Source organism: Bidens hawaiensis, unplaced genomic scaffold (assembly GCF_021521415.1).
Source record: "Bidens hawaiensis isolate Kalapana, Puna unplaced genomic scaffold, B.hawaiensis_p1.1 tig00028042_1, whole genome shotgun sequence".
Lineage (NCBI taxonomy): Eukaryota > Viridiplantae > Streptophyta > Magnoliopsida > Asterales > Asteraceae > Bidens > Bidens hawaiensis.
In genome coordinates, this window is record NW_027494557.1 from 129,631 (window position 1) to 146,922 (window position 17,292).

General features: G+C 33.0%; 1 protein-coding gene and 1 long non-coding RNA gene across 2 annotated transcripts; both read left to right on the forward strand.

Annotated features, from left to right (window-relative positions):
- The first annotated feature begins 933 nt into the window (after positions 1-933).
- Positions 934-4,782, forward strand: LOC143576278 (beta-fructofuranosidase, insoluble isoenzyme CWINV3-like). Its single transcript, XM_077060407.1, has 7 exons — positions 934-1,271; positions 1,404-1,412; positions 1,989-2,842; positions 3,383-3,541; positions 3,861-4,099; positions 4,235-4,325; positions 4,419-4,782. Exons 1-7 carry the CDS (start codon positions 1,073-1,075, stop codon positions 4,626-4,628), a joined length of 1,761 nt encoding a protein of 586 aa, XP_076916522.1. The 5' UTR covers positions 934-1,072; the 3' UTR covers positions 4,629-4,782.
- Positions 4,783-8,520: 3,738 nt separating this feature from the next.
- On the forward strand, positions 8,521-9,371 carry LOC143576281 (uncharacterized). The gene is made up of 3 exons (XR_013142917.1): positions 8,521-8,617; positions 8,722-8,799; positions 9,236-9,371. It is a non-coding gene; the product is annotated as an uncharacterized LOC143576281 (long non-coding RNA).
- The last annotated feature ends 7,921 nt before the right edge of the window (positions 9,372-17,292 follow it).

Consider the following 17,292-nt stretch of genomic DNA (forward strand, 5'->3'; position numbering starts at 1 on the left):
TATTAAGCTTGTATTATAAAAATTTGAATAATCAATAGTTTGGTTACTAAGTTATATTTTATGTGTGTTTGTTTAATATGACAGTGAAAAAATATTATGATTTTGATCACCAGTTTGTTGCATTTTTTTTAAAAAGCATCTGAATTTTAATGACTGCGGTTATAAAGTTATATTATATTTTATGATTTTCTAAATGTTTTCTCGTGAAATTTTATGATTGTCTATATTTTTATGGTAATAATTACATTCACATATTTTGTTTTTAGTTTTACATAATCTTCTAGATATTAATGCTAAGTTAACTCATTATGGCATACATTAACATTTTAGTTTAATACTTAATCATGTTGGTATGTTAAACACTGGTTGAAATTAGATAATACAGTTTAAAAACTAATCGGAAACTCGATTAGACAGAAAATTTTGAAGTTCATACTAGGATAATACGGTTAAATATTTTCATGGTTTTACTAATATAGACAAGTTTGTATAACTATTAACTTTTTATGTAAACAATGTTACTCTATAATATTTTTTTAGGTCATCTTAATGTTAGTATATGGTTTTCTATTTATGAAAATTTATGGTTGTCTATATTGATTTTGTTATTTATCTATTTTCAACCCGTGTGTAACACGGGTACTATCCTAGTAATATAATATTATAATCTCGTGAATTAGTTAAATCAATTTTAAAATTGAAACATAATCAGTCTACATAGAAATGGGTTTTGTCCATATTTTACGGATCAGAATTCCAAACAAATAAAAATGGGGTTTGTCTATATTTGGATGTAAAAAAAGGTCCTAAAAGAGGTCATTTTCGCATTTGTTTAATTCGGTGGCCACAACGAGTCAAGAAACAAAGTCTTTGTATGCCAAATGTCTATCATAATATTAAATCCTTACAACTCTTTCAACGACTTTTATAATATAGATAATAATCATCACACACATCGATGAGTGGGACCAACCAAAAATATTAAATGACCTTTAGATCTAGTAGAATATGGCAACATGCTCACGTACACAAAGCCCACCACACTTGACCAAAACTGTCCAGCTTGCAGTTCATGATGTGGCTTTTGACACAACTATTGTCTCTCAAAACTTTGATGAAGATTTATGGCTTTTGTGTGTTTTCTTTGTGTTGCTTGCTGATTATCAATGGAGTCGAGGTTGCGGCTTTCAAAGATCATAGATTGCGGTCGAATGTTTCGCAGCCTTACCGGACAGGATATCATTTCCAGCCTTCAAAAAACTGGATGAATGGTACAGTTTTCTTGGTTGGAAACATGTTTTTGTTCTTGTTGTTGGTTGATGTTACACTTTGGATTAATTAATGTATGTGTTTTGTTTCATGATCTTCCTATCTCTGATGATGGTGGCTAATGGAAATTGCAGATCCAAATGGTAATACACAATCTTTTATGCACTTCAACTAGGTTTCTTAAATGGCATTTTTGCCTTCCCTTAATGAAGCAATGACCCACAAAATATTTATAAAATCACCAAAATGCCATTTTACCGATGAGTTTGCATAATAGTCTTGAATTTTTTTTAATAAAACGGTGCTTGACAAGTGTCCCTTGGTGTGATATATTTTATTTTGGCTAAAAAAGTTTCCTTCTGACGCATCAGATCGATTCTTTTGCGCCAGATTCTTCACTACCTTTCTAAAATTGGCGCAATAAATTCATGTTGGAACGATAGGGCCCCACAAACCATCAAATTGCGGTCTCAAGTCAAATCGCAATCTTCAAGAGGAACTAGTGCATCATATTGAATGTACCGTGTTGTGACGCAAGGGTGGAAGTTAATGGTTAGCCGGAAGAGTTTCTTAACTAAAAGAATGAAACTTCAATTTTTTTTTTTCTTTTGTTAAATAAAAAAATCAAGGGCTTGTTTGTCAAACTTATTAGTCAAAATAACAGTTTTGATGATTTTCCTGATATCCTTGTGACATTTGGTTTGTTAATTATAATGCAGGACCAGTGTATTACAAGGGAGTCTATCATTTTTTCTATCAATACAATCCATATGGTCCACTATGGGGGAACATGTCATGGGGTCATGCAATATCATATGATCTTATTAACTGGCTACATCTTGATATTGCTCTTATACCAAACGATCCTTACGATATCAACGGATGCTTTTCTGGTTCCATCACAATTCTACCAACCGGTGAACCCGTGATCATATATACAGGTGTAGATGAAAATTTACACCAACTGCAAAACTTGGCATTTCCCAAAAACTCATCGGATCCACTACTAAACGAATGGGTAAAATCATCACTTAATCCAATACTGACTCCTCCAGATGGAGTTGACCCATTAAATTTTAGAGATCCATCAACGGGTTGGATGGGTGCGGATGGAGAATGGAGGGTTGTGATTGGTGCTAAGATTAATACTCAAGGATCCGGAATCCTTTACAAAAGTAAAGATTTTAAAAGTTGGGTCAAGACTTCGAGCTCGTTACACTTCTCTAACAAGACAAACATGTTGGAATGTCCTGATTTTTATCCTGTTGCTGTTAATGGTACAAACGGGCTTGATACATCAGTTCAAGGGAATAATATTAGGCATGTTTTTAAAGCTAGTTTTCATGACCATGATTATTATGTATTGGGAAAGTATGACCCAAAAAACGACCAGTATGACGTTGGTGTTGACTTTATGGACAATAATAAAGAGTCATTAAGGTACGATTATGGGAGGTTTTATGCTTCGAAGTCATTTTATGATAATGAGAAGAAGAGAAGGATATTATGGTCATGGGTTAATGAAGGTGATACCAACTCAGGTGCTGTCAGTAAAGGTTGGTCTGGCCTTCAGGTATAGACTTGTTTTTTTCTTTTCATTTGCTCAAAACTAGTAGTTTGGGTTGGGTTGGGTTGGGTTGGTATGAGCTCACATGCATACACTTATTTTCATATATTTCCTTAATTTAGTGATGATTAATATATATATTATAAAAACTATTTCCACATGATGTTGATGTATGACAAATAAATGACTAATGTGACCGCTGACAATTGCATACAGTCCATATGAGCCTTTTCACACTATCAAACGGCCTATGACCTGAATAATGTGACATGTAAGATGGTGTACACTTTTGAAAGTGGTGTAGTGATAGTAGGAGACTATTCTTTATAAAGCCGTTTAGGTGGTCATACACTTCGAATAACTTTCAACACTTGTCATGTGTTCGACCCATATGATATGTTTTCTTTATAGTTTAATCCATTAGCATAGCCATTAAAGATAAAACATAACCTAAATAAATCATATTTTTTTAAATAGATTGAAATTATCACGTATACATGTGATTTTAAACACAATCTATATACGTAATTAATAACACGTTTTCAGACGATTCCCAGGAGCATCTGGCTCAGTGAAAAAGGAGATCAGCTGGTGCAGTGGCCTGTCAAGGAACTTGAAGAACTACGAACGAGAAAAGTGCATTATGGGAATAAAAAACTCACAGGTGGATCCATGATTAAAATTTCTGGAATCACAGCTTCACAGGTGACTAAATCTAATCTTGTAATAGTTAACCCATATCAAGAGTAAAGATCTAAGGGAACTAATTCAGTTATTTGACTTCAAAGGTCAAAGAAAAATGTTATACAAATCAAATATAAATAAAGGTCTAGTTACTATTAGATTATCACCAGATTATATAGTAGCTTTTACCAATTACCATTATATTTATTTATTAATATCAAAAAGACCAAAAGGTCATTTGGATCATATCAGATCAGTAGCTAAGAAATAGTTCATTTGACCTCGATAGTCAACAGGTCACACAAATATTAAATGACAGATGATTCACCTCTTGTTGTAGGCTGATGTAGAAATCACATTTAGCTTGTCAAATCTCAAAAATGCTGAGGTGTTGAGTGCTGAAGTAGTTGATCCCCAAATTCTTTGTACACAAAAGAATGCATCAATGAGTGGCAATTTCGGACCTTTCGGTTTGCTGGTTCTGGCTTCCAGGGACCTGACCGAACACACAGCAGTCTTCTTTCGCGTTTTTAGAACTGCTAAAAGTTTCCAAGTGCTCATGTGTGTTGACCAAAGCAGGTTTTGTCCGAAACTATTAATTCATATAAGTTATAACTAAACAAATTATATATTCAAATGTGACTACAGAAATTATAAATAACTAGAAAGTCACTTGATGATGTTTATTTTTGTTACCATTTCTCCATAAAACAGGTCGTCGTTAAGACCCGAGGTTGACAAATTGATCTACGGAGCTTTTCTTGCACTTGATCCTCGATACAAGAAGATTTCCTTGAGAACCTTGGTATTTTGTAACCAGTTTTAAATATATTTTGTATGATTATATTTATGTCTATCTAAAGGAGAGTTAATTTTTATCATTTTGTTTAATTTGCAGATAGATCACTCCATTATAGAAAGTTTTGGTGCAAATGGATTAGCATGCATTACAGCAAGAGTTTATCCAAAATTGGCAATTGGAGATGAAGCATATCTTTATGCATTCAACAATGGCACTCAGAGTTTGAGTATTTCAAGTTTAAATGCTTGGAGTATGAAGAAAGCTCAAATTGTTTCCACAAGGAAAAGAAGAAAGCCTATTAAATAAATCAACCCATGTAATTGTGGTTGCAACAAAGCTTCCACAAAAGGATTAAATAGTTTAAAATATAGTTATAAGCAATGTTTAGAAAACTGAAGGGTAATCAATCTCAAAAAATTATGGATAATATACTTTAAAGAAAACTTGGTTGTGCTTAGCTCAATGGCGGCCCTATGAAAATTTCCATGGACATTAGAAATTTTCGGTGCTCGGATGTGTCGATTTTTAGGTCTGGTTGATCAGGTTGGTCCATATAATAAAAAGATAAAAGCAAATCTATCGTAAAATATGCCCGTTGTCATTAGAAATGAAAATACAATGTGTCACAATTGTTTTCTACATGTTTTCATTTTTTGAAATCAAGCTATTACATCATCTTGACCAACATTCCTTAGAAAATGTTTTTGTCTTTTTGATATAACAAATGCAATTATCGTTGAAGATTTTCACCAATTTAATTACGCAACATCTTTGATGTTGCGACAAGTAAAAGTAATGATAATTTAATTAATAAACGATACTTCAATGTAAATACAAGGTGTTTCGCCTTTCAAATTAATTATGTAGTTCCAAAGTTAAACTTAAGTCTTATTTTATTATCATCTTCAAAGTCATGTGGATACATCTCGGCTAACCATAGTAACTATGGTATATCAAACTCACCAAAACCATAGTATATATCTTAACACTACTGAACAAATCATATCACTAACTGTTAATTCCGCCAGAAAATTGTTGGTGAAGAGAGGTACCGCGCAATGATAATCCGTCGGTGATAATTCACCAAAAATGTATTCGTTGTGGATAATTTGATTTTCAACGGACTACCGATAAGTTATAACATTTGGTTATTTAAATAAATAAACAAAGATGTATTATTATAGTCTTAGAGAGATAATTATGAACTTTAATATAAGATGCGCTTAATTATGGGTTTGGAGAAGCCTTTAGTGTATATATCCAAATATTAGCCATTTATGGAAAAAGAAACCCTCCATCACAAAAACACACACACAAACACACGGTTTTGCTCTCATATTTAAGAAACGAATTCATAGTCGTGTAGATCTCGTCAAGATCGACAACAAGGAAATGCCAAAGGATCAAGATCAAATGACAATCATCCGGATCTAGCTCGAGTTCATAAAAGTACAAGTGTTCGATACGCAAGAAAGGACTTTCGGTCAGAAAAGTGTCAGGTAGATCAAGTGAGTTATGTTGTTCTAGACCACTACTAGAAAATTGGGTAATTGCCACCAAAAATTTGCTACCGAAAAAAATTGTTGCAAATTTAGCGGCCGATTTGGCATATTTGCTACCGAAAATGCGAATTACTTGACACGGTGGCTAAGCGGTCGGAGTTTTTGCAACCGTTAACAACCGTTGGCTAGGCGGTCGGAGTTTTTTGCAACCGTTGGCTAGGCGGTCGGAGTTTTTTGCAACCGTTGGCTAGGCGGTCCAACCGTTGGCTAGGCGGTCGGAGTCGGAGTTTTTTTGCAACCGGTGACTAGGCGGTCGGAATTGTTTTTGCAACCGGTGGCTAGGCGGTCGGAAATTTTGCAACCGGTGACTAGGGGGTCGGAATTTTTTTTTGCAACCGGTGGCTAGGCGGTCGGAAATTTTGCAACCGGTGATTAAGTGGTCGGAGTTTTTTTAACCGTTTATTTTAAAAAATTGATATGCTTTTACAAAAACAACTGTAATCTTGATAAGTTTCAGTTTATAAATAATGATTTATTAATGACTATAAAAATATATTGTGTATATAATATCTGATATTGTGAAAGTTAAACGAGCCTAGTTGGTTATACGAGCCAGTCTTTGTGAAAGTTAAACGAGCTGAGCTCGAGCCTAGTTGAGCTTGGTCTCAGTTCAGCTCGGCTCGTTTCCACCCCTAAACAACACCAAAATAAAAAATATGGGGGCCTTTTGTGTTGGTTGTCTTTATTCGATTAACCCTTTTGGAATTATTTAATTATTGGACCAATTAACAAAAAGCTTGAAACAAGCCGAGTCTTATAAAGCCCGAGCCTCAATTAAAGATCATTTAGTTAAAGCCCGAGATTTTTTTGGGAAGATCGTTTGTGCTCGTAGAGCCTTAACAACCGTAGTGTAAAGCTCGAGTGTTAGAAAAGCGCTCAAAATGAGCCCTACTCGAGCTCGAGTACGTCAAAAGCTAAGTCACGCTTCATTTTGCACAACAATCATCGGTTAGATGGAGTTGTGTGTCGCTCATCTGCGATATCCATGATCCAGATCAGTCAAAGCTCTAATCTCTGGTTCATTTTGTTGAATTATGTCTTCTACTTGATTGTTGAATCAAATTTTGTGTATAATTGCTTTGTGTATTGATATTTGACCTAATTTTACTTTTAATTGATTGATCTGTAATTGAATTATTTAAGCTAAGTGTGAATGAAGATTTGAATTCATTAGGTATTTAGGCAATTGATTTAGCGACATAGTGTTACAGAATGTAGATATCTTGTAATTTTGCATAAAACATGGCGAAACACTGCTATCTTGGTTGAAAATTTGGAAATTATCGACATCAAACATATAATATCAATGTTTAGTGGCGAGGATGTAGCAGTAACAACAGAATACAAGTTGGCTTTAAATGCTTATAACATAATTTATACATAATAACATTATTACATAAATATATATTTATAATATTAATTAAACTATATAAATAATAGGCTTGTTTAGGATCGCGAGCCATATTGAGCTCAATCATTGAAGCTTGGACTAAGTGTTCATGCTCGTTAAACAGGTGAATTTTTAGATTTGAGCTCGTTTACACTTGTTTAAGTCGAGCTTTTACTAAGCCGATCTCAAGTAGCTCACGAGCGTCTTGGGTCGTTTTACTCCCTAATGGTAAGCACTTGAGCGTCTTGGCACGTAGCAAGGTAATATTGTATTTTCAGTTTTGCTTCATTATTTTCCCAATTTATTGTCATGGTCTTTTTGAATTATAATAACTATCTTTTATTTATTTAGGAAATCTACAAGGAATTATTGGCCACCACAACAGTGTTTATTATCCCCAATTCTCTGCATTTGTACAGTAACAGATTCTTTAACCTGAGGTTATGTTACTTTGAATCATATTTTCTAAACTGCACTAGCCACATTAAGATGGACGATGCCTTTGGGTATGTTGTTTAGGGATGAGTTCGATTGTGGTCCCGTACCAAACCTACAATACCAGTCCTGAAAATCTCTAAAATGAATATTGGCATAACACAGAGTAAACATGGCAGCAACTTGGGCCCGCAGCAACACGCGGGTACGATTACTAGTTATAATATTAAAAGGTATGCATAAACAATAATGTATATTTTTATTAAGTTGATAGAAATTGTTAACTGATACATACCATTTGTAGATCACGGCTACCTGAAGTGCTTTCTACAAGATGGGGTCGTGCATGAGCATCATAGATGACTGGCCTTTCAAACCAAGGGATCATGAAGTGTGGACCTTCGAGGTAAACCTTATGAAACACGTAACCATTTACTACAATAATACTACTAAAAATTTTATGAAGCTACAGTATTTGCATCCATCAAAGCATTTGATATAATGAAATGTACATGGAAATGACAAATGGCATGCAATTAGCAAGTGATCTGTAAATATTATGAACCTAAGAACACCTTTTTTTTAGATATTAAGTAGATAAGGATGACATTTATATACATGAAATAAATGAAATGACATTGGTTTCTTTAACCTCTATACATTTGTATTTTTGAAAACTGCAGAATACAAAGACTCGATTAAATATATTATATCATTTAGCAATAAGATGCGAACCCATATTGATCTTCAACCCGCATAATTTGTTAATGTTTTTGATACATCATCCGCCTTCCACATTTTAGAAATCTTGATTTTTTTTAATGTGAAATGACATTAGGGCCCCTGGGTGCCAGCGAGAATATGAAAGTCGTGCTGCTGTTAACACTGTTGTATTGCATCCTAATCAGGTGTCTAATCCTTCTTGAAACTGCATTATTTTCAGTTCGATTAAGTTTTGTTTCTATTAGATTTCTAACTTTGGTTCTGTGATGTATTGTTGTTGGCTTTGAAGACTGAATTAATATTTGGTGACCAAAATGGCAATATTCGCGTATGGGACTTGACTGCAAATTCGTGCAGCTGTGAGCTGGTAGGCGATCTGTCATTTCATTTTCTTCTTGTTAACGTTTTTCAATTGTATGCTTAGGGTTTTGAATTTCTGACACAAAAAACATGGGTTTAAACGGGTTCGGTTTGTTTTGTGTCAAACCTACCAAAAACATGTTTAGCTAAACGGCTAGGGTCCGGTCACACTGAATGGTTCGCAGGTTGGGCCGTTTGTTTTTTTGTTATTAAAAACCATGTTTTATAAGTTCAAAGAGAAACAAGCATCAAGTTTTATAGTATAGATGTAATTGCTCTATATACATTTGTATTTTTGGAGTATTAATATGCAAAAAAACTAATTTATTTTTTTTCGGGCTAGTTGCGCCGTGTTAATGATTTTGTCAGTTGGTTTGCATGTGTTGAGGTTTACTCTCTCTATGTACATTGCATGTATCAACAGTTGTTTGACTTTGACTCAGGTGCCAGAAGTTGATACAGCAGTGAGATCTCGGACGGTTATGTGGGACGGAAGCTTGGTGGTTGCTGCAAACAACAAAGGAACATGTTAAATGTGGAGGTTATTGCGTGGAACACAGGTATTGCTTAGTCATGTGGCTTTATTTTGGTTACAATGGAACTGGTTGGAGCGGGTTATTATAGGGTGTTAACGTGTTCGATCCTATTAATAAGCTTGCTAAATAGTTGAATGAGCATTTTTTTTTATATTTTTTTTATTTATTAAATTAAATTTTGTCTTTATATTTTAGGTATTATTAAATTTCGGATAAAAATGACCAAAATATATAATATGCTATATGCATATATATATATAGACTAAACTAGTTTTTATCCCCCGTATTACGGGGGCTTTTATATTATTCATTTTTAATATTTATACGTTTTTGGGTTTAATTTTATTTATTGTAATGAAATTTATAATATACTTTTAGAGTTTGATGATAAAAATGTTTCACAAATAACTAATATGTTATAGCCCGGTTTAAAAGTTATATGGGTTTTGTAAGACCCAAGACCACACTTGTTTCACAAATAAATGAGATGTCATAACCCGGTTTAAAAGCTATATAGTTTTGATGAGACCTAAGACCCGTTTATTTTTTTTACTACAAAAGTGATTTTTTTAATTATAAATAATATTTATGAAAGTTAATAATATACTTATGGTTTGATGAGACCCAAGACCCGTTTATTTTTTTTACTATAAAATTGGTTTTTAATTTAAATAATATATATATATTTTTAAAATAAATAAGATATTAATTTTTAGTATATCCTATTTTGTATGATTTTTACATCAATAATTTAGTGAGAATAATTTTTTATTTAATGAGATATAACCCGTTTAAGGAATATCTGGGTTTGGTAAGACCCATACCCATAAATTCGGGTCAAATGCATGAGAAGCCTTCATTTAAAAATCAAGCAAATCTGGTGATTCCAAAAAAAGGGGGAGCGACCACATCGCGACACATAGGATTTTTATGTTTTCGTTTATATATATTATAGATTATAAATTATAAACGATCCTAGCCTGAGCCTTACTTATCAAGCTCGAGATGGCTTGCGAGAGCTTAAACAGGTATATTAGTTATATAATTTTTATTCAATAAATTAAATATACATTTATATAATGATAATTATGATATATAAATTTAGGATAAAAATAACTTAATAATATAGTATGTTATATATAAAAATAAGTATTTATTATATATATAAACTAATCAATAAATAGAAAATGACCCGCGCTTGAGCTCATGCGGGTTGAAGAAACACCATTGATTTCTTTAACCTCTATACATTGGTTGTTTTGTAGATTGAAAAGTTAAAGATGGTTATCAAGGAACTCATCAAGGAAAATATAAAAGAGGAAAAGAATGTTAAATAGAATTATTGAAGAGTTGTGACTGAAAAGGAAAAAAGATAAAGCAGAGAAAGATTCTATACACAATATGATGACATATTGAAGTGACGCTAGTAACTACCGTTAAAAATATAAATACTTTAGTTTGGATGTTTTAATATGTTAGGATAACTCATATTTGACATTTTAATTTGTAATGCTAAATGGAACCTTTTTTATATAATTTTGAAACTTGGATAAATGTATATTTATAAAAATATGACTATTAGCATCTTTAATATATAAAAATTGCTGAAACAAAAAATATATATAAAAATATAATTTGGTCGCAAAATATGCGACTGCACTTATGGTAGCAGGATTTGCGACCGTTCTAACAATAGCAAAAGTTGCCGCTCTTATGGTAGCAGGATTTGCGACCGTTCTAACAGTAGCAAAAGTTGCGACGACCGCTCTTTGATAGCAAGACTTGCGATTGCTCTTTGGTAGCAAAAATTGGCTGATTTGCGACTGTTTTTATGGTAGCCAAATATGGTCGCAAATGTGTAGAAGCGGTTGCAAATTGGTCGCAATAGGGCTTTTGCGACGTGTGTTTTTCCCACGTAGTTTTGGTCGCAAAATGGTCGCAACAAGGCATTTGCTACCGTTTTGCGACCGGAAATGCTGTCGCAAAAACTCATTTTTCTAGTAGTGGACCCCTTCTCTTTTAATATTTTGAGGATGGTGTGCATACATAAATGTGTTAGGTAAGTTAAAGTTAGATAGTTTTTTATGTGTTAAAGCAATCAATCTATGCCCTCGGGTATATGTGAGGTCCTTGGATGGTTTTTTGTTAGGACCTTGTATGGGTGTATGTTAGGCAACACGTACCTTTGGGGTGTACCGGTAATTGTAATTACGTATGTAAATGACTTTGGTCATGTCATGGCTGGAAGGTTAGATAGATTGAAAAGATTTGATTGACTTGCTTTAGACATGGTGAAGGAAAGGTTATGTTTTATGCTTTGGCACGTCAATGCTATTATTTTAATATAATAACTGTTATAAATGTTAAGCTAGAACTCACTCAGCGCGAGACTGACTTTTACGCACATCAAGTTAGCAGATGAGAAGTTAGGAAAGGAATAAGGAATGGCAGGAACATTATGGGTTATCCAAGCACCAAGTGGCATCTAGTAGTTCAGTTTTGATATGCTGAAATATTCGTACTTGCTCATGATATTTAAGATTCATTTATTATGTTTTATTGTGTTTGTTATTAATTCCAAGTTTAAGAACTAAATGCATGTGTAAATCCAAATTTCGAGACCCCCGGGTTCTGGGAATTTCATAAGTATTCTCCAAGACAAGTAAACTCAATTACTAACAAACTATTGACGACTCACTACCAATAAATTACCAAAGACTTCTTTAAAATTTAGCAGACGATTGTCAATTCAACATAAATTTATTTTCCATAAAAGTTTGAAACACGAAATATTTTTATTTCATGGAAATCATAAATAGATCAACTATAAATTCTGAAAATTAATGTAAATTCCAAAACTTAAAATAAAATTATAAAACTACAGTAACTAAGAATAAATTGTCATTTCGAACTTGTGTTGGGCTTGATATTAGCATATGTCTTGTCACGGACTCTTGTTGAATTCGGTTTTAGGATATATTTCGGCGAACTTGTATTGAGCTTGATTTTAACGTGTTTTGTGAACTAACTATCCAATTCAATCCTACGGTTTAATAAAACTATATATATAAATAAGAGAATTAGATCATTTATAGAAATGTCGACGTCATAACGGTTGTAAATGGAACATTTCCATGCATGACCTATTATTATTGTCAACTCGCCTATTTGATTTTCCTAACTTAAGCATAAGCTCGAGTTGTAACCAATTTATCTAAGTACTTCAACAAGATCTATATAATTTAGAATAAGTATCGGCACTTTATTCGACTTTGGAGCAATGCACTGCTCTACACTTGTTACAAAGGGACCTGCAAATATGTACAAATACAATATACCACAATATGTATAATTACAAATCGCAAAATCAACTTGTATCCAATCGGAATTGGCCCATCTTCCCTTTAAAAAAAGGCTAGTCGTAAAGAATTAATGACTAGACAATTATTTTCTCTCCCTCTCCCTCTTGGTATGTGTCTTAAAATTATTCTCCTTTGTTGCCAGCATCCTCATCATCTTCGCAATTGTCATTAATCGAGTTACATGGCATCTCATGTGACAAGACAAGTGTGTTTGATATCCTCATTCACTTCTACAACTATTGGCAAGTTTACACTTTCACTAATCTGGCAAAATTCTTCATCATCAATATTATCATAATAGGGACTTCATTAACGCATTGTTCTAGTTCACACACCCCCTTGGCTTTCGTCTTCACAACTACGTGCCCACCATTTTTTCAAGACATGTGACATGGAAGGATACAATGAGTAATATAATTGTTATGCCTGTAATATTAGAACCCACAGGTCATTAGTTTTTAGCTTTAATTTGAATTTAATATCTACCAAGCCATGTGTTGGATCCACTCTAACCCCGTGGCTAGTATCAAATCTTGTACACTATAATATCATGACAACACAATGAGCTGTCCATAATAATTAGGCTCTACTCATTGTACACGCCACTATTATATGTGACCCGCTTTACCACATGTGTGCTCGGTATGTAAACTTTATCCTCTTACAAATATTGTTTACACGGCAAAATATAATGGGCAGGTCTCTGATGTAGATGTCATGCTCTAATCATAAACAAATATTTTAATTCACTTAAATACCTATAACTATTACGAGTAAGTAAGGTCGTCTTTACAGGAAATCAATTGAAAATGCAAGTAAAACTCATTACTTTAACTAACTAACTAGGCGAACAGACGATGTGAAACAGTTTAGAAATATAGTTTGAATGCAACATGATTACTTTTAAAACTATAAACAATTATGATAAAGGTGATTCACTTCAGGTTTAGGTAATGCGATAACAAACTAATCACATATTCTATTAAATCAATAACGCGGTAATGTCACACCCCAACCTAATGCGAATAAATGCTAGGGCACTAACTGATTGTTTAAAACTCTCAAGGTACTATCATGCAATAATTTAAAGTGGCGCGCAATATCTATTAATTTATATTAAATATCCAAATTAATCCAAAAAAACAAAGTACATAAATTAAAACAAAGGCAACAAGACAATTCAAAATTTAAAACTAAGTCTTGATTTATTCTTCTAACGTTAATAACTCTAAATTCTTCACCAAATCTTGACGTCAGTTCAAACTTCAAACGATAACCTGCATATGCGTATAAAATAAAATAGTCCTGTCAACACAAGGTTGAGTGAGTAAAACACCAGTTAATTCAATATAATATAATATGAGAAAATGAGCAAACTGTCCTCAATGCGGTATACAATTAAGCCATAGCATGTATACATTTCAAACAGATAATAAAATGTGGGCTAAACCGTTGCCATGCGAATCGGGTGTTGGTTAACATGAGTGAGTTGTCGGTGATACCATTGTCATGCGATCGGACGACGGCCACTACGATAGTCGTATGATCATACTAAATGTGAATATGATGGACATCTCCGAATACGATAAAATAAACAAATAGACATGTAACAAGTTAGGCACATAATTGATAGCACACAAAGTTAACAGTTGCTATTGTGAATACTAATAATAAGTAAATAATGTATATATGCATATGTCCCCAAAAGTTTGGAAAACAAGTAAAAAGAGGGGAGTGATTACTCACCTTATAAACAAGAGAAATGAATATGATAAGGACGGTAATAAACGTCACGCTCGTCAAGATGTAACAACGGAATATCTTAAGTAAAAGTAATAGGAGAGATACTAATGATTAACGAATGAATTCTATAGATTTAAGATTTAAGATTTGAGATAATGAACGGGTATTCAAGAGTTCAAATATTTTATTTAAAGTTTGTTTTGTAAAAGTAATTTTATTAGTAATAAAAGAATAAATCATTTAACTTAAAAATATTAAAGTTGTAATAGTTAAGATCAATCTATATATTTTAATTATGTATTATAAATTAAAACTTATTTTAAATCTTTAATTTTTAATACCTTTAACAATACATATTATATAAATATATACCCATCTATATAAAAATATATGAAAATATACGGTTTTAACAAAGGTTTAGAAAAACGACTAGTTAATATGTCGGTTTTGATAAAATATTGATTAATTATTATATTTGTGTTATTGATAATAGGTTTTAATGATTTAACAATATATATATATATATATATATATATATATATATATATTATGGGTGCAAATGAGCTGAGTCGAGCCCGAAAATAAGTTAAAATAATGACACTCTAGTGAATGTAAAAAGATTCTATTACGACCCCCCAGTTAAAACGTTCTGGTTCCGTCACTGCACACAAGACGGCTAGGGGAAGGCTCAAACTTGCACCCAAGCCCATCTAGCCAATACACACCCACACCCTAGCCAACTGTGCTAGGGTGTTACTTGGTTTAAACTTGCAATTAATAATACATAACCAGAACATAAAATAACCATATTATAATATGAACCCAAGAACAATCTATCGACCAAATCGTGCATGTTTGGCTGATTGATTATGGGGTTAAAGAAATTGAGGCAACGACGGACTGAAACATGTAACATATTAGCTATTACGATGTTTAATTGCAGGTCAAATTGATCAAACTAAGGTCGGCATTAACGTGATCCAGGAGAGACACTAGCAGACGATGATAATCAAATTAATGATGGGGTTATGTTGAAAATGAAGGTATGATGGTGCAGGCCAGTTTAATTGTAGTATCATCATTTCCATATAGTATAATACAATTTAGCTTATGGACGGTTATGTATAATATGTAAATACGTATCAAAATTATCACAGTTTCTTAATTAAATACGCCGGTGAGCTCATTAAAGTAAGAAGAATACGATGCATGATTCAATTTCCATGATTGTGACGAAAATTATGGTTCAAGATAGCTAACTGGGTCCGGGTATGCAAAATGGTTAATTGATTGAAATTACCAGATTTTGCAATGCAGTCCATCAACTATGGATATGGATACAAAAAGAGATTAAAGTATAGTTTAGGGTTAAAAAGGTAGATATATTAAAGTTACTTTTAATAATTAAATAAATATTCAAACAATAATATTAAAATAATAAAAATAACTCGATAATTGCGGTATACTATTGATAAAACTTCCCGAACATCGAAGCGAGTCGGGTAATGGTTAGAAATTATAAAATTAAAAATCCGAATTGTTATGGTATCCCATACTTTTCGGAATTTCGTCCCAAAATTGAAGAATACAAGAACAGAATCATTAAATTTTGAGGAAAGGAAAAATCTTAAATATAATTTAAAATTCATCATAATACGAAACTTTGAGTAGTTGGAGCAACGCTCCAAATAAGAATCCGATAAGAGCACTTATATATAGGATGTATCAATGGTGTATCCACCATGTCCTTATAATCTTTACATTTGTACAGTTATCCCGACTGCATTCGATTCTATATTATGACACACAATTGTACGTATTATGATTTCCATGTGAGGACTTGAGGAATTACGTGTCGACCCGTAATTACTTAGATCGTTGGATGGTCCACATAACTCGCCCCATCGTGTGGGTTGCAAAACATTTGAAAGACGCGATTTTTAGAAAACAAAAGTTTTAAGACGTTTTAACTATAAAACTATAAAATCACCAAGGTATAAAACATTTCAAAAATTGATGTGGATTTAAATGAAACATTGAAATTTCTAAATCATCTTTTAATGTAAAAGTATAAGTCTTGAAAATCTTAAAGGAATAACTCACTAAAAGTTGATATTATAAAAATTGTTTTTGATGTATGAGAATAAGAAAATAAGATAGGAGTATGCTATAAAAACAATTCACTAATATAAAATAAGTTTTATTCATAAGATAAGATATGCGAATAGTAAATAATTCAAACTGAAATAATTTAATGCCATAAAAAGGTGTTACGATTCATAATTGGGAAAAGAGAAAAATAACTTAAGATAGAATGAGAAATCGACAAAAGTATTCGGAGTCCTTGAGTAGCTTAATTGGTCTGACTTGAAGTACCATAAAGAGTTGAATTCGTAAGAGCGTGAGCATTCGAGGTAGACTGACTTGGAATAGCTTGAATAGCAGGGGCTTGAATAGAGTATGATTGGTAAACTTGAGCTTGTGGGTGCCAAGTTTGATAAGGTTGAGTTATGTAAGGTTGATCTTGATTGATAAGAGGAGCTTGGAGGACATGAGGTTGATAAGTTTGAACTTGGTGTGCATGGGTAAAGTAGTAGGGTGCAGCCATAACTTGAGCTCCCAAAATTCGGATTCAAGCCTTTGCAGTTCATGCTCGGGGCAAAACTCTTTCTTCATGGCATCCTTGAGATCACCCCAAGGCAGGGCCACAGCCAGCTCAGGTTCTTGGTCGGCTTTGAAAGCATTCCACCAAGTGATAGCTCGATCCTCGAAAACGCTCGAGGCGAACTTAGTCCGTTGGACGTCCGGACATTCACAATCGATAAACAGGTTCTCCATCTTCTCGAACCATTGCAGAAG

Coding starts and splice junctions, on each gene's coding strand:
- LOC143576278 (XM_077060407.1), top strand. CDS start 1,073: ATGATGTGGCTTTTGACACAACTATTGTCTCTCAAAACTTTGATGAAG. Junction 4,100..4,234: donor ATGTGTGTTGACCAAAGCAG/GTTTTGTCCGAA, acceptor TCCATAAAACAG/GTCGTCGTTAAGACCCGAGG. Junction 4,326..4,418: donor AGATTTCCTTGAGAACCTTG/GTATTTTGTAAC, acceptor TTTAATTTGCAG/ATAGATCACTCCATTATAGA.